This window comes from Pongo pygmaeus, chromosome 8 (assembly GCF_028885625.2).
Source record: "Pongo pygmaeus isolate AG05252 chromosome 8, NHGRI_mPonPyg2-v2.0_pri, whole genome shotgun sequence".
NCBI classification, from domain to species: domain Eukaryota; kingdom Metazoa; phylum Chordata; class Mammalia; order Primates; family Hominidae; genus Pongo; species Pongo pygmaeus.
The window spans coordinates 21,846,517-21,865,446 of record NC_072381.2 but is presented as its reverse complement, the minus strand read 5'-3'; the positions used below and the strand labels follow the sequence as shown (position 1 = coordinate 21,865,446).

Genomic DNA, 18,930 nt, shown 5'->3' with positions numbered 1-18,930 from the left:
TATAAAGACAGAAAAGAGAAATGCACATTGAAAATGTTCATGTGAGACTTTGTCCAAGGATATAAAACTATCAACAGCATATGGTTATACTTAATTAAAAGAGAGAAAACCATTTATAGGAGCCATTCTTTCATTTATCCTTTCACCCTCTCTAACCCCAAACCCCTGTTATGGCTACCTCACTTTTAGTGACATGAACTACAGAAAAACTCTGCTAAAGTAGTCAAACTCCTCTAACTCAAGTTGGGAGGTTCACCAAATAGTTCACCGTCATCTTCAAAGACGATACTACTAATCATGCCATTGATTTTCTGTGCTGTACTATCTGGGGTTGATTCTAATACGTAATTTTAATAGCAACTGCTTTCACTGTGCCATTCACACAAATGCATCAAAATAATCTAATGTTGCGCTTGCCAGAAAAGCGTATATATATCCTAACAACACACGCAATGGAAATTATGCACGCATCCATAAAGCTTAAGTTGACAGGAACTTATAAACAATTATTTTAACTAGTTGTTCATTATTAGACATTTGTCCCTGTGACCATTTTCTTGACCATTAAAAGACTACTAGAGCTTCGGAGAAATGAAAATAAAATTATACATAATTCCAAATAAATAAAAAAATATACTTTGGAAATCTTAAATGATTATCTTTGGGGAAGGCGGGTGTAATTCAGGGGGATTGGGTACAGCCTTCCCCATGCACTGTCCTCTTTATAAAACAGGATTACAATTTCTCTTATTTGACTCTTACTTTTAAAACGTCTTGGCCGGGCGCGGTGGCTCACGCCTGTAATCCTAACACTTTGGGAGGCCAAGGCAGGCGGATTACCTGAGGTCAGGGGTTGAAGACCAGCCTGGCCAACACGGCAAAACCTTGCCTCTACTCAAAATACAAAAATTACCTAGGCATGGTGGCGTGTGCCTGTAATCTCAGCCAGTCGGGAGGCTGAGGCAGGAGAATCACTTGAACCCAGGAGGTGGAGGTGCAGTGAGCTGAGATCACGCCACTGCACTCCAGCCTGGGTGACAAAGTGAGACTCCGTCTCAAAAAAAAGCAGAAAAACATCCTATAGACTAGGTCACCTATCAAACTATAAATCTGAAGTCAGATAAAAGGGGGTATACAAATGGAAAAACCTATATATTCATCATTATTTACAAACACTGTTCTCTCCCACTAGGAGGAAAAATGTGTAGTGCTTGAAGCGATCATTCGGTCTTTTAACCTACATTCTCCTACACTGGTTTTTTTAAAACTTTAAAAAGATTTCATATATTATTTGTGTAATTTTAAAAATTATAAAAGGAATTTTAAAAATCACAAGAGTCCAAAACTGGCTCATATTTTGTGGGTCCTACTTTTTTAAAGAAAGAATAAAAGCTCCCCTGAAAGTATATTTTATATCATTCAGACAAAATTTAAAACCCAGAAATTAAAAAGAATTAGTTGGTGCCCATACACTTATCCATCCTCTCTCATGAATACCATGTAAAAATACCTATCATTTTCACTAATACATTAATACAAATTGAGATATTTCATAAATTCCTATAGAAGGCCCTATTTCATTTGTTTCTCCTTTAACAAAACTCACTTTAAAAATGAGAAACCCACCTACTACCTGTCACATGATAGTGTAACAACTTACCTGAGTTGTAGCAACAGCAGGGGCTGCAGATGACACAGCTGAGGGAGAGAGCGCTCCTACTTGTTGCAAATGCCCAGAAGACTGCTGAGGTAAGTGAGAGCTGGAGACAGGAGTACTAGATCCCGAGCCAGATACTACATTTGGAAATGATACTGCTACATCATTGCTGTTATAAATACCTGCAAAAAAAATAAATGTTATTTAAATATAACTTAGCAGTCAAATTTGTCACAGACACACATAATCAGTAAACTTGCATTTCCTCCCGGATCCCTCCTCCAATTATAAATCTTATTGTTGGTGTTTTAAAAATATTGTGCTAGTAACTAAATAAACACTGACTTCTCATGAAGCGGTTATCTAAAAGAATTTTTATTTAGCAAAAAGCCTTTTGTTAAAAGCAGGGGACAGCAGAAAGAGCTTTGTAAAAAATATGTCATGGATTTTAGGAGTTTCTAAGAGCAAGAAAACATTTCTTAAATAGAGGAATGAAGCAATTAGAGTTCCATAAAAATCACCTAAGGAGCTTTCCAAAAGGCAAATGCTAAGGCCCCAGAAATCATCACTGAGAAAGTCTGAAGTAGGAAGAGACCTTGTTCTAGAAAGCCGACAAGGTAGAAATTAAAATGGAACAGGCCCAACTTGAAATTCAGAGACAAATAGAGGAGCTGATGACACTGGTGGGAGACAGGTGTGGGAATAAAGAATGTTGGTAGATTCTAGAGACATTCCAGCGATAACACAGACAGGACTTTGTGACTGACTGTATGGGGCAGCTGCAGGGGTAGGAGAGGAGGAACGATTAAGACATGATGAACTGGGCTATGAGTTGGCAGCTCCATTTACTCCAGAAAACACGGGAGGTGAAAATCATGGGAGACTTGATGAAAACACTTTGAGAGGCACCATAGGGATAAAAGCCAGAAATAAGGTGGGTAATGGAAGCTATTCATTCTAGAAAAGAGGATGGGAGGGTGGGAGGATGAGCATAAGTTAACAGGAAACAAGTTAATTTTTTAAAAGTGCTTATTTTTTTTAAAAAAGAAAATCATGCTCAGCATAGAGAAGGAGAGGCTTTCAAGATAAAGAAATGGGAATATCTATAAACCACCTTCTCAACCAGGAGTGATTTTGCCCCACAAGGGACATTTCACAATACCTGGAGACATTTTTAGTTATCAAGCCTGGAAGGTGCTACTGGCATCCAATGGGTATAGGCCAGGGATGCTACTAGACATCTTACAATGCACAGGACAGCCTCCACAAGAAATAACTGGCCCACAGTGTTAATAGTGTGGAGGCCGAGAAAACCTGCTATAAACCAGAGCTCTTGGGAGGGCAAGAGGGGAAAAAGAGCCTGAAACCCAGGTACAGAAACAGGAGGAAAGAATGAACCTAAGTGGGCTGCAGAAAAAAAAAAAAAAAAAAAAAAATTAGCAACTGTAGCCCTAGAGGGCAACAATAATCAGTAATTTATATCAACAATACAATTTACTTTGTTCCAAAAAAACATCAAGATAGCCTGGACAACAAAGGGAGATATTGTCTCTACAAAAAATAAAAATTAGCCAGGCATGGTGGCACACGCCTGTAGTCCCAGCTACCTTGGGGACTGAGGTGTGAGGATCACTTGAGCCTGGAAGTTCAAGGTTGTAGTGAGCCATGCCGTGATTACATCACTGCACTCCAGCCTTGGCAAAAGAGCAAGACTCTGTCTTTAAAAATAAATAAATAAATAAACAAACAAATAAATAAATAAATAAAGTTATTGACATATAATAAATTAAAGCACCTACAATCTTATTCAAACAGGGAAAACAAAACAACTGGGACATTTTAAAAAGCCTTACAGCTATAATTAGGGCATCGGGATCTTTTTTATATCTACAATTTCTCCATAAAAATTATATATTCATTTAGCCAATGCATTCATTCTGCAAACATCACTGAACTCATTATTTGCCAGGCATTATTCTAAGCCCTGGAGATAAAAAGCCATTCAAGATAGGTAGTCTTTGCCTTCAAGAACTTGCGTAGAAAAAAAAGGCATTACAAACAGTTGTGGAGAGCACTATGACAGAGACATCCTCAGGGGGCTAGGAGCACAGAAAAAGAGGTATCTAATTCAGACCTGGAGTGAGAAAAGTGGTGAGCCAAAAAACTTACTGGAAGAGAAGTTGTTGCTTTTCAAGCTAATTTCTTTTCTATCTTTTGTTTGTTTGTTTTCTGAGACAGAGTCTCTCTCACCTATGCTGGAGTGCAGTGGTGCAATCATAGCTCACTGCAGCCTTGACCTCCTGGGCCAAGCGACCCTCCTGCCTCAGCCTCCCAAGTAGCTGGGACCACAGGCAAATGCCACCACACCTGGCTTTTTTTTTTTTTTTTTTTTTTTGCGTTGGTTGTGGGGGTGGTGGGTTAAGAGATGGGGTCTCACTATGCTGACACGCTGATTTCAAACTCCTGAGCTCAAGTGGTCCTCCCACCTCAACCTCCCAAAGTGCTGGCATTACACACATGAGCCACCATACCCAGCCTCAAGCTAGTTTCTTTTTTGAGGTGAAGTCTCGCTCTGTTGCCCAGGCTGGAGTGCAGTGGTGCAATCTCGGCTCACTGTAACCTCTACCCGCGGGTTCAAGTGACTCTCCTGCCTCAGCCTCCCTAGTAGCTGGGATTACAGGCACGTGCCATCACGCTCAGCTAATTTTTGTATTTTTACTAGAGATGGGGTTTGACCATGTCGGCCAGGCTGGTCTCAAACTCCTGACCTCAGGTGATCTGCCTGTCTCGGCCTCCCAAAGTGCTGGGATTACAGGTTTGAGCCACCACACCTGGCCTCGCAAGCTAATTTCTAAAGGGGCTGCAAAACAGAGGTAAAGGATGGTTTGAGGAAGAAACATGCAGTAGAGAGCAGGATAAATTCTAAGGACTTGGTGACTAATTAGACCTGAAAATTCTATTAGACCAATAGAACCTGGTGACTAATTAGACCTGAAAAATAAAAATAAGGGTAGAGTCACCAATGACTCTTAAGCATCAGTAAGTGCATGTAGTGATACCATTCCCTGAAACAGGAACAGCAACTGAAAGCAGTGTTTGCTTACTGTACGCAAGTAACTGTGCTAGCATAAGAACTCAATGAGGTAAATATTACTCCCGTTTCACATATGAGCAAACAGAAGTTTAAAGAAATAAAGTAACTTTTTTGGTGAGCTAGTAGGTGGTGAAATAATGATTCAAACTCACATAAATGAATTCACTTCCTATAAATGAAATCACTTCCTAATACAAATTAGAGGTTCAGGGTCATGGTCTTTGAGATGCCTGTGGGACACAGAACTCCTATATATAGAACACTATGGGATAAGCCTAAAACCCAGCAGGAAATTCAGATCTGAAGACATAAATCTAGGAGTGAGAAGCATAGTAAGTTACAGTAAGTAAATTTACAAACTAAAAATACTTACTATTGGTCTGCACTATGGTTGAAGTTTTAACCAGTTGCTCATAATTATTATAGAAATAAGAAATTTCCCATTAAGAACTCTAGATGTCTAATATCTCTTGAGAAACTGAAGATTTGCCAACACTGGATACTATATTATAAAAGAGCAACAATCTGACCAGAGCTCTGAACAGGGCATACAGACTTTAATCCATCAGCATCTCCATCATCCCTTACCATGTCACTCATTTATGTTGCCTATGTGGCCCCACAAGTATTTTATTTACAACTCTTGATATGAACACAATGGTCAAGGCCAAGGAACAAAAATGGAATCACCCAGGGAAAGTTCTCAGCGTGATCAAGAGAAGAGAACCAAAGACAGAACCCTAAATAACATTACCATTTAAAGGATAAACAAACAAAAACAGATCACAAAGGGCAAACTTAGAAAACTAAGATAGAGAATCTTATAAACTGCTCTAAGAATTTCAAAGGAATGGCCTGGTGCAAGTGGCTCACGCTTGTAATCCCAGCACTTTGGGAGGCCAAGGTGGGCAGATCCCTTTGAGCCCAGGACCAGCCTGGGCAACATGGTGAAATCCTATCTCTACCAAAAAGGCAAAATTAGCTGGGTGTGGTGTCAAGCATGGTGGTGTGTGCCCGTAGTCCCAGCTACTTGGGAGGCTGAGGTGGGAGAATTGCTTGGGCCTGGGAGGTTGAGATTGAGCCGAGATTGTGCCACTGCACTCCAGCCTCAGTGACAGAACAAGACCGTCTCCAAAAAAGAAAAAGAAAGGAAGAAAAAGAAACAAGTTTGGCTAAGAGGCACAGAAAAGAGACAGCATGTTAATGAAGTGATTATTTATAAACCTTATATTCCTAATAATACATAGCAGAGAAAAAGATATGCATTTTTAAAGGTTGCTACTCCATAGATAATTCAACAAATATTGAGTTTCTATTGAATTCAGTGTTTTCAGAGTATCTTAGAAAATAAAATACTGCAGCCAGATGCGGTGGCTCACATCTGTAATCCCAGCACTTTGGGAGGCTGAGGCAGGTGGATCACCTGAGGTCAGGAGTTTGAGACCAGCCTGGCCAACATGGCGAAACCCATCTCCATTAAAAATACAAAACTTAGCCAGGCATGGCGGTGCATGCCTGTAGTCCCAGTTACTCGAGAGGCTGAGGCAAGAGAATCACTTGAGAGGCGGAGGTTGCAATAAGCCAAGATCACACCACTGCACTCCAGCCTGGGCGACAGAGCAAGACTCCATCTCAAAAAAAGGAAAAAAAAAAAAAAGGAAGATAAAATGCCGATTATCTAGTTATTATGAGGGTGAAAAGTGTACTACACAGGGAGTCTCCAATTTCTAAAATTAGAAAACAAAAGTTAGCTGGAGGCAGCATGCTGAAATTGAAACAGCAGAGGCTTTTGACTTAAGACAAAACTGGGTTCAAATGCTGGATCTGTCACCTACACGACCCTTAATCAAACTACTTAACCCTTTTGAACCTCCATATTATTCTTATCTATAAAACAAAGATAATGGCTACCTTAAAGACTTTTTGTGAGATTTTGAGAATATCCATATAAAAAAGCTCTAGCAATGCCTACCACAGAGTAAGTTTTAATAAATGGTAGCTATGGCCATTTTGGTGTTAATGCTTTCATTAAAAATGTATCTGTAAGTCAGGAAAGTACACTGTTGTAACTACCAGGTCCTCTAATGTCTCTACTACACTTTGAAAGTTGCAATTACCATCACAACATGCAGTAAAACACCTTGGAAGAATAATATTCAGAAGCAAAATCGTGGTGATTAAGGACCTTCAATCTCAAAACTTAAATTGTTTTTATATTACATCAACGTATACTTACATAGGAAATTACGCAGCTAAATGTGCAATCCAGTAATCACACTTTGAAACAGTATCTGGTACTCAGTTTACTGGTTAAAAAAAAAAAAAAAAAAAAAAAAAACCCAGAGCAAAATATTCCTTTCCTATCAAGGCAGGAAAGCTTAAAATTCTGAATCTTTCTTTGAAAATGAAAATAATGTATTCCCTTCAACTTCCTTGCTCCTCAGGTAGGACTGGTACAACATCCACCTTAAATTCTTCTGTATCTGCTTTCTATTTAACTTCACTCTATTTTCATCTTATTTAAGTCATATGCTGTTTTTAACTAAAATCAAGGTGACATTCATTGAATTAAACAGAGCTAAATGTTACAATGCATGAGCTCTAGGAAAATACACCGAAATTCATCTGTTCAGGATAGGGAGGAGAAACAAAGCTGCAGAACGATACAGAGGGTGGCAATGACATACTGATTCCTTCCTTTCCTTTTCTTCCCTTCCTTCCTTCCTTTCATCAAACAAATATTCAGTAGGTATGAGGAATGAAGCTAGGAGCTGGGATAATGTAGGGAGCAAGACAGACAAGATTTTAGCTCTCTGGGAATTTACAATTTAAGGAGCAAGGCAAACATTAAAACAAATACATGAATATAAATTCCAACACATACTATAACGGAAGAGAAAAAGGTACCACAAGAGTGAAATATTAGGAAGCAAGAAAGACCTGTCTAAAAAAATATTTAAGACAAGGCTTAAAGGTTAGGTAGGTGTTAACTAGACAAAGAGTAAGACAGAAAAACTTGTCCAAAAGACCCAGAAATATTGAAAGAAGAAAAAACAGGAACTGAACAAAGCAAGAAACTTCTGTATTTTTTGTGTTTAGCTTGTGGATATATAGTCCAAATCCTATGCTGAAAAGTAATTTGGGTTAGTTATTCCCCACCCCATCCTTCACAGTGGTTATCTTAATCATTTGAAACACGGTTTGATTAATTTATTTCTCTTTGTATTCAATTTTTTTTTTTTTTTGAGACGGAGTCTCGCTATTGCCCAGGCTGGAGTGCAGTGGGACGATCTCGGCTCACTGCAGGCTCCGCCTCCCGAGGTTCGTGCCATTCTCCTGCCTCAGCCTCCAGAGTAGCTGGGACTGCAGGTGCCTGCCACCTCACCCGGCTAATTTTATGTGTTTTTAGTAGAGACGGGGTGTCACTGTGTTGGCCAGGATGGTCTCGATCTCCTGACCTCATGATCCGCCGGCCTCGGCCTCCCAAAGTGCTGGGATTACAGGCATGAGCCACCGCACCCGGCTGTATTCAATTTTAGAAGGTTTCCCATCTTTTTTTAAACGTAAAATTCAGAACTATTTAAAAAAGTATATTCAGGGAAGTGTCATACCCATTCCTTCTATCCTTTGTTCCACCCCATTCTAACCACACCTTTTTATCCTTTCTGTTTCTTTTTCAAATGTGCAGATAAGGTACAGTATATTTTCTTCTTTCTCTTTCTTTCTTTTCTTTTTATTTATTTTATTTATTTATTTATTTATAAATTTATTTTGGAGACGGAGTCTCACCTCTGTCGCCCAGGCTGGAGTGCAATGGCATTGTCTTGGCTCACTGCAACCTCCACCTCCCGGGTTCATGCGATTGTCCTGCCTCAGCCTCCTGGGTAGCTGGGATTGCAGGCGCCTACCACCACGCCTGGCTAATTTTTGCATTTTTAGTAGAGACAGGGTTTCACCATGTTGGCCAGGCTGGTCTCAAATTCCTGACCTCAAATGATCCATCCACCTCAGCCTCCCAAAGTGCTGGGATTATAGGCATGAGCCACCACACCTGGCCTTTCTTTCTTTTTTTTTTTTTTTTTTTTTTTTTTGAGGTGGAGTTTCTCTCTTATTGCCCAGGCTGGAGTGCAATGGCACGATCTCAGCTCACCACAACCTCCGCCTCCCAGGTTCAAGCAATGCTCCTGCCTCAGCCTCCCAAGTAGCTGAGATTACAGGCACACACCACCACGCCCAGCTAATTTTTGTATTTTTAGTAGAGATGGGGTTTCACCATGTTGGTCAGGCTGGTCTCGAACTCCTGACCTCGTGATCCACCCACCTCAGCCTCCCAAAGTGCTGGGATTACAGGCATGAGCCACCATGCCCGGCCGGCCTCTCTTTCTTAAACAAAAGGTGGCATACTATAGATCATAGATCCTCTTTTTTTTTTTTTTTTTTTGAGACGGAGTCTCACTCTCGCTCAGTCGCCCAGGCTACAGTGCAATGGCATGATCTCAGCTCACTGCAACCTCCGTCTCCCGGCTCCAAGCAATTCTTCTGCCTCAGCCTCCTGAGTAGCTGGGATTGCAGGCACACACCACCACACTCGGCTAATTTTTGTATTTTTAGTAGAGACAGGGTTTCATCATGTTGGTCAGGCTGGTCTCAAACTCCTGACCTCATGATTCACCCACCTCGGCCTCCCAGAGTGCTGGGATTACAGGCGTGAGCCACCGTGCCCGACAGATCCTCTTTTTTAAGTTGCTCTTTTTCACTTAACCATGTATCTTGGAAATCGGCCAGGCGAGGTGGCACACGCCTGTAATCCCAGCACTTTGGGAGGCCGAGGTGGGTGTATCACCTGAGGTCGGGAGTTCGAGACCAGCCTGACCAACATGGTGGAACCCTGTCTCTATTAACTACAAAAAACTAGCTGGGTGTGGTGACACATGCCTGTAATCCCAGCTACTTGGGAGGCTGAGGCAGGAGAATTGCTTGAACCCGGGGAGACAGAGGTTGCAGTGAGCCAAGATTATGCCGTTCCACTCCAGACTGGGCAATAGGAACAAAACTCCATCTCACACACACAAAAAAATGTATCCTGGAAATCGTAACTGTCTTTAGAGAAATTCCTCATTCTGTTCTTTTTTTTAGCATTGCACAGTACTCTATCTTGTGGATGTTCAATTGTTTATTCAACTACTCTCCTATGTATGGCCATTTAGTTTCCAGAATTGTGTAATTACCAACAGTGCTGCATTAAATAACCTTTTGTGTATGTAAAAAAAAAAAAAAAAAAAAAGAAAAAACAGGTAATACAGCTAAAGCCTTGTGGAGAGGCTGGTAAAAGACAAAGTTGGAGAGAGGGGAAGGAACAGATCATAAGGCCTTGTGAGCCATGTAGAGGTGTTCAGAATTTTTGCTAAGATCAATAGGAAGACACCAAAGGCAAATAGTATGACTCACTTTTTAAAAAGATCATCCCTCTGACTCCTATGTACCAAAGGGACTGACGGGGATGAGTGGAAACAAAGGTTTTTTTTTAGGAGGCTATTTCACAATTTGGATTAAAAATTATGTCCCTCCAGACAAAGACAGTAGTAGTACTGAACATGGACAAGGACTTGCAGTGCATCTAGAAATTAGAATCATCTAAACTTGATGACAAATTAGATTTGGTAGCAGGGTAGAAGGCGAATAAGTCATGGGTTTCTGGCTAGTGATTAAAAGTGCCCTTACTGAGATGGTAAAAACTGGAACAGGAGGAATGGAAGTTTTCTTAAACGCCAGCCTAGGACCACATGTTGAGGCTCTCCAACAGTTCAAGGATGGGTCCTAGAAGAGGAGTTCATACAGAAAACTGACACCAGTAAGATAAGAAGAAAACCATGACTGTGGTATCACTGAAGCAAAGAAAGAGAGCCTGACGGAAGAGATAGCACTGACTTCTCAAATGCTGCATTTTCAGCCCACTAGATGTGAAAAGATGGAGACAAACAGTGATCTCAGGAGAAGAATACAGTATGAGCAGAAGCCAAAAGAACATTGTTTAGACTTAAGTTTTTATTAATAAGCCAATGCAATTACACAAGATTGGTAAATAAGACAGAAGTATACCTGTCTAATGACAGAAATAATAATGCTCACCAACCTGAGTTCCTATTTCCCACTTTCAAACTGCCTAGGAGGTCAAGTAAGTACCCATCCAGTGGCTTATTCAGGAAAAAGACTGTGAATGGAATAGTCTTGAGAAGTATTTAACCAAGCAAGTAATTAAGCCTGTAAATTATCCCTAACCCACATCCCGAGAGACTGAATTACTTATTCTTTCCTAGAGGTTAATATGGTGTGAAAATAGCTAAAAGTCCAAATCCTCCTCCCTCATGCAAATAACCTCACACAACCTCATATACCTCATCTATAAAGTGAGGGTGGTACCAACAATTTCATAGGGCTGGGGCAAGGATTAGCTTGCATATGCGAAGCATATACTAATATTGTCCTCAGGCCCCCTAATGGTATGTGCAGGCACCAGTCATGGTAGACAGTATACTGTCTACCACATAGTAAACATCTGACAAACAGTGCCCATTATTATGATGAATTCATTATTATGAATTAAATAGGACTGAGAGAGGGGTTTCAAGATGGGTGACTAGAGGCATTTTGTATTTGTCTCTTCCACTAGGAACCGAAATAGTTAGCAGGTAACCACAATTTGTATAGATTGTCCAAGAGAAAACACTGGAATTCAACAAAAAACTAACAAGCAATACCTAAAACAAGGAAGGAAAGGGAAGCAAGGCAGGGAAAGAACAGGTTAGAGACCCTCAGCTGTCAACGTTCCCACATGGACTTAAGCAATCCTAGCCATGGGAGAGCTCCTAGATCCTTGCAGGCTCTGAAATAAACATAGGGAACTGCGAGGAGATTGTATTGACAGCACAGCCACAGGGAGGATGCTTATGCTGTATCCCATACATGTTCTAAGACCTAAGCAGCAACAGCAAAGTACCATCTTAAGAGTCTTTTATCCAACAGACTACACACTGTCCTAGGGCCCAGCAGTGCTAGGACTGAGGCCAAGAGATACACCGGCTACTGCTCCCAGGGTGGAGGCGTGAATGAGCAAAGTGTGGGCTATTGCACACAGGGCTGAGATGTGGGGAACCACTGCTAGGGCTGATGCATGAGTGTTCCCCATCTGCTGGCCTACACTTGCCTCCACTAACATGGCCCTGGGCTCTCCAGTGACAGGGCAACGGTGTGACCAATGCTGCCCCGACTACCTGAACATTCTGCTGGTGACTTAGGGATCACCCTGCCCCTGCCTACCATGACTGGTACCTGCAAATACCATCAGGGGGCCTGAGGACAAGCCCACCAATCCAGCTTTGCCCCACCCTCAGCCCATGCCAGAGCACACAAGTCTGGAGTACAGGGGACTGCCCAGCGCAATCCAACATCATTAGCACCTCAACACTTGTCCTGGGGATCTGAGGTTAGGCCTACCCACCCTGCTGCTACTGCCACAGCTGGCACCTATCTGCATGTACCATCTGTAGGCCTGGAGACTGGCCTGCCCAGCCCACTGTAGCCACCACCAATACAAGTGCACTCTTCCTGGGATCCACAGGGTTGTCCCACCACTGCCACCGTCCACGCACACCACACTGGCTGGCTGCAGACCCGAGAACCGTCCAACCTACAGAGCCAACTGCTACCACTACTGGCATCTGAGGAAGTATGGGCCTCCACCTCGAGGCACAAGAATCAGCCTACCTGGACCCACTAACACCAGTACCAGCATATGCCACCCTGGGCCCAAGGTGAGGCATGCTTGGTCCACGACTGAGGTGCAAAGGCTGGTCTACCTGGCATCCTAGTCCCCAGCAAAACTTCACGACTGCCTCCACTAATAATTGCACCCTAAACCACTGAGAAAAATCATAGACACCGCTGATACTGTTTAAGCCAAATAAATCATCCAGAGATTACATGACTGCACACATCCAGAATCAAAACTACAGTGCCTACCCAAGCAACACCATAGATATATCTTCAATACAATGTTCTCCCGTATGAAAGCAAATTCAAAAAAATTGGGAGAAGCTATTATCACATCAGATGCACAGATATCAACATACATAGGAAACAATAAAAAGCCAAAAAAAAAAAAAAAAAGGCGAGAGAGAGACACCTCCAAAGGGCACACAATAATTCCATAGCAACAGACACCATTAAAAACAGTTTTTAAAAATATTGGAAAAATAGTTCAAAATTTTAATACTAAAGAAGCTATGTGAGATACAAAATAATTCTGAAAATACAAAGAAATCAGAATGGTTATTCAGGACATGAATAATATAAATAATAAATAAATTATTTATTTTCACTCTGTAATTATTCAATAATAACTACTTTCTATATAAACATACATATATGTAGAGAGAGAGAGAGAGAAAGAGAGAGAGGGAATTTAAAAACAACAAAACAGAGGCTGGGCGCAGTGGCTCATGCCTGTAATCCCAGCACTTTGGGAGGCCAAAGCAGGCAGATCACTTGAGTACAGGACTGCAACACCAGCCTGGCCAACACGGCAAAACCTCATCTCTACAAAAATACAAAAGTCAGCCAGGTGTGGTGGTACATGCCTGTAATCACAGCTACTTAGGAGGCTGAAGCAGGAGAATCGCTTGAACCTAGGGGACAGAGGCTGCAGTAAGCTGGGGTCACTTTAGACTGGGCAACAGAGCAACACTCCATCCAAAAAAAAAAAAAAATCAATCAAAATCCAAAATGTATTCAGAAGTTTCAACAATAGACTAGATCAAGCAGAAGAAATTCATAACTTGAAGCCAGTCTTTTGAAATAACCCAGTCAAAATATAGTGACCAAATATTCCAATAATATGGAAAACCAACTCAACAAAATACTAGATTAAAACTTCCCAGGTCTGGGCCAGGCGGATCATGAAGTCAGAAGTTCGAGACCAGCCTGATCAACACGGTGAAACCCTGTCTCTACCAAAAACACAAAAATTAGCTGGGTGGTAGTGGTGCACACCTGTAATCCCAGCTACTGGGAAGGCTGAGGCAGAAGAATTGCTTTGAGCCTGGCAGGCTGAGTTTGCAGTGAGCAGAGATTGCGCCACTACACTCCAGCCTGGGCAACAAAGTGAGACTCTGTCTCAAAAAAAAAAGAACTTCCCAGGTCTAGCAAGAAATATAGACATCCAGATAGAGGAGGCTCTAAGATCCCTAAAAACAATGCAAAAAGGTCTTCTCTACAGCACATTTTACTCAGGCTGTCTGAAGACAAAGACAAAGAATTCTAAAAACAAGAGAAAGGCATCCAGTCACCTATAAAAGACCCCCCCATCAGACTAACAGATTTCTCAGCAGAAATTTTACAGTCAACATAGAAAGGGATGATATATTCAAAAGTGCTGAAAGAAAAAAAAAAAAAACTTTCAGCCAAGGATATTATATCCAGCAAAATCATCCTTCATAAATGAAGGAGAAATAAAGTCTTCTCCAGACAAGCAAAAGCTGAGGAAATTCATCACCATTAGACCACCCTATACGAAATGCTCAAGGGAATTCTAAACCTGGAAGCAAAAGGATGACATTTGCCACCATGAAAACATACAAAAGTACAAAACTCACTGGAGTAAAGCAAATACACAAAGTAAGAAGAAAGAGAAAGGACTCAAACCACCCCTACAGAGAACCACAAAACCACAACGACAAGAAGAAAGGAAAAGAAAGAATATACAAAACAACTAGAAAACAATAGGACAAAAACAAAACCTCACATATCAATAATAACCTTAAATGTGATGGATTAAATTCTCCACTTACAAGATATCAACTAGGTGAATGAATTAAAAAACAAGATCCAACTACTTACTGCCCACAAGAAACAAACTTCACCTGTAAGGATGCATACAGATGGAAAGTAAAAGTATGAAAAAAGATATTTTATGCAAAGGGAAACCAAAGGAAGTAAGCAGGAGTAGCTATACTTACATCAGATAAAAGGGACTTTAAGAAAAAAAAAAACTGTAAAAAAGATTAGGTCATTATATAACGACAAAGGGATAAATCCCACAAGAAGATGTAACAATTCTAAATATATATGCACCAAACTGGAAAATTCAGATTCGGAAAGCAAATATTACTAAACCTAAAGAGAGGGATAAACTCCAATACAATAATAGTGAGAGACTTCAACACCCCACTCTCAACATTAGATAGATCACCGGCACAGAAAATCAAAAAACAAACACTGGACTCCAACTAGACTTTAGACCAAATGGACATAACAGACATTTACAAAACATTTTATCCAACAACTGCTCTCATCAGCACATGGAACATTCTCCAGGACAGAGCATACGTTAGGACACAAAACAAATCTTTAAAAATCAAAATCATATCAAGTATCTTCTCAATTTACAATGGAATAAAATTAAAAATCAACACAAAGAGGAACTTAGGAAACTATACAAATACATAAAAATTAAATAACATGGCCAGGCACAGTGGCTCACGCCTGTAATCCCAGCACTTTGGGCAGCTGAGGTGGGCGGATCACAAGGTCAAGAGATCGAGACCATCCTGGCCAACATGGTGAAACCCCGTCTCTACTAAAAATACAAAAATTAGCTGGGCATGGTGGTGGGCACCTGTAGTCCTAGCTACTTGGGAGGCTGAGGCAGGAGAATCACTTGAACCCAGGAAGTGGAGGTTGCCATGAGCTGAGATCACGTCACTGCACTACAACCTGGCAAGAGAGTGAGAATCTGTCTCAAAAAAAAGAAAAGAGAGACGAGACAAGAAGAGAAATAACATGACCAGGTGCGGTGGCTCACGCCTGTAACCCCAGCACTTTGGGAGGCTGAGGCTGGTGGACTGCCTGAGGTCAGGAGTTTGAGACCAGCCTGGCTAACATGATGAAACCCATCTCTTCTAAAAATATTAAAAAAATTAGCCAGGCGTGGTGGCACATGCCTATAGTCCCAGCTACTCAGGAGGCTGAGGCAGGAGAATTGCTGGAACCCAGGAGGCAGAGGTTGCAGTGAGAAGAGATCACATCACTGCACTCCAGCCTGGGTGACAGAGCAAGACTCCATCTTCAAAATATATATATATGTACATACACATATATATATTTTTAATAACACAATCCACCACTGTGCCAATGAGGAAATTAAGATGGATATAAAAAAATTTCTTGAAACAAATGAAAATGGAAACACAACATGCCAAAACCTATGTGATACAGCAAAAACAGCACTAGAAAGTTTATAGCAGTAAACATCTACATCAAAAAAGTAGAAAGACTGCAAATAAACAATCTAATGATGCACCTCAAGGAACTAGAAAAGCAAGAACAAATCAAACCCAAAATTAGCAGCAGAAAAGATATAATGAAGATTAGACAGAGACCCCCTCTCCCTCTCAAAAAAAAAAAAAAAATCAATGAAATGAAAAATTGGTTCTTCAAAAAGGTAAACAAAATTGATGAACTGCTAGCTAGACCAGGCAAAAAAAAAAGAGGTAAGAACCAAATCAGCAAAATCAAAATTGAAAAAGGAGACATTACAACTGATACCACAGAAATACAAAAGACAGCAGAGAATAGTATGAATGCTAACAAATTGGAAAATCTAGAGAAAATGGATGAATTCCAAAAAACATACAACCTACCCAGGCTGAATCAGGAAGAAACAGAAACCCTGAACAGACCAACAATGAGTAATGAGACTGAATCAGTAATAAAACGTCTCCCAACCAAAGAAAAGCCTAGGACTGGATAGATTCAATGCTGAATTCTACCAAATGTATAAAAAGGAACTAATACCAATCCTCTTCAAACTATTCCAAAAATCCAAGAGAAGGGGATTCTCCTTAACTCATTCTACAAGGCCCTGACCAGACAAGGATACAACAACAACAAAAAAGGAAACTACAGGTCAATATCCCTAAGAAATATTGATGCAAAAATCCCCAACAAAATGCCAGCAAACCGAATTCAACAAAACATCAAAAGGTAATACACCATCATCAAGTGGGATTTACACTTGGAATGCAAGGATGGTTTAACATAATAGGTATCACATCAACAGAATAAAGGACAAAACCCATATGATCATCTCAGATGCAGAAAAAGCATTTGATAAAATTCAACATCGCTTCATATTAAAAACTCTCTAACTAAGCACAGAAGGACCATTCTGCAAAATAATAAAGGCCATATATGACAAACTCACAGCTAACATTATACTGAACAGGAAAAAGCTAAAAACTTTTCCTCTAAGACCTAAAACAAAACAAGAATGCCCACCTTCACAACTCTTATTCAACATAATATTGACAATTCTAACCAGAGCAATCTGGCAACAGAAATAACAGGTATCCAAGTTGACTTCCATATGGAAGTAAAATTCGCTACTTTGCAGATTACGGGATCTTATATGCAGAAAAACCTAAATACTCCACCAAAAGACTATAAGAACTGATAAATTCAGTAAATTTGGAGGATACAAAATCAACATACAAAAACCAGTACTGTTTCTATATATCCATAATGAAATAGCAAAAAAAGAAATCAAGGCAGCAGTCCTGTTTACTATAGCATTTAAAAAAAAAAAAAAGAATACATTTAACCAAGTAGGTGAAAGATCTCTACAAGGAAAATTACAAAACACTGATGAAAGAAACTGAAACGGTCACAAACAAATTTAAAGACATCCCATGCTCATGAATTGGAAGAATTAGTATCAGTAAAATGACCACACTGCCAAAAGCAATCTACAGATGCAATGCAGTCCTTATCAAAATAATATCATTTTTCATAGAAACAGAAAAAACAATTCTAACATTTGTATGGAGCCAAGAAAGAATCAGAATACCTGAAGTAATCCTGAGCAAAAGAACAAAGCTGAAGTCATCACGCTATGTCACTTCAAAATATATTACAAAGCTACAGTAACCAAAACAACATGGTATTGGTATAAAAACAGACACCAATGAAACAGAATAGAGAACCCAGCAATAAACCCACTTTTTTTTTTTACGGCCAACTGATTTTTGACAAAGGCACCAAGCACGTACACTGAGGAAAGGATATCCTCTTCAAAAAATGGTGCTGGGAAAATTGGATATTTGTATGCAAAAGAATAGAACTGTACCCCATTTCTAACCATACACAAAAGTCAACCCAAGATGGATTACAGACTTAAACATAAGACCTGAAAGTATAAAAATACTCAAAGAAAACACAGGGAAAACACTTCAGGACATTGGTCTAGGCAAAGATTTTATGGCTAAAACATCAAAATCACAAATAGACAAAATGGGACTACATTAAACTAAAAACCTTCTGCACAGCAAAAGACATAATCAACAGAGGAGGGAGACAAACTGTTGAATGGGAGAAAATATCAGCAAAGTATTCACCTGACAACAGACTAACATCCAGAATACACAAGGAATTCAAACAACTCAACAATAAAAAAAAAAAAGATACCATTAACAAGTGGGCAAAGGACATGAATAGATATTTCTCAAAAGATAACATACAAATGCTGGGCACAGTGGCTCACACCTGTAATCCCAGCACTTTGGGAGGCCGAGGCGGGTGGATCACCTGAGGTCAGGAGTTTGAGACCAGCCTGGCCAACATGGGAAAACCCTGTATCTACTAAAAATACAAAACTTAGCCAGGCATGGTGGCACCTGCCTGTAATCCCAGCTACTAGGGGGGCTGAGGCAGGAGGATTGCTTGAACCTGGAAAGCAGAGGTTGCAGTGAGCCAAGATTGTGCCACTGCACTCTAGCCTGGGCAAAAGAGCAAGACTCCATCTCAAAACAAAACAAAACAAAACAAAAACATACAAATGGACAATGTATACATGAAAAAATGCTCAACATCACTAATCATCAGGGGAATGTAAATCAAAACCGCAATGAGATATCCTATTACTCCAGTTAGAATGGCTATGATTAGAAAGACAAAAACGACAGATGTTGCTGAAGATGTGGAGAAAAATAAACTCTTACACACTGTTTGTAGGAATGTAAAATTAGTACAACCACTATATAAAATAGTATATTTATCTAAAAAACTAAAAATACAACTTCCACATGATCTAGCAATCCCAATATCAGGTATTTAAACCAAAGTAAAA

At 40.3% G+C, this 18,930-nt stretch overlaps 1 protein-coding gene across 27 annotated transcripts in view; it reads right to left on the bottom strand.

Annotated features, from left to right (window-relative positions):
* Positions 1 to 18,930, bottom strand: part of MLLT10 (MLLT10 histone lysine methyltransferase DOT1L cofactor) — a 225,987-nt gene that overhangs the window by 27,567 nt on the left and 179,490 nt on the right. For all 27 annotated transcript variants that reach the window (XM_063669626.1, XM_063669632.1, XM_063669625.1 and 24 more), the window contains one exon: positions 1,661 to 1,839. In XM_063669626.1, coding sequence (XP_063525696.1) covers positions 1,661 to 1,839 — 179 coding nt within the window. The remainder of the gene's footprint in view (positions 1 to 1,660; positions 1,840 to 18,930) is intronic.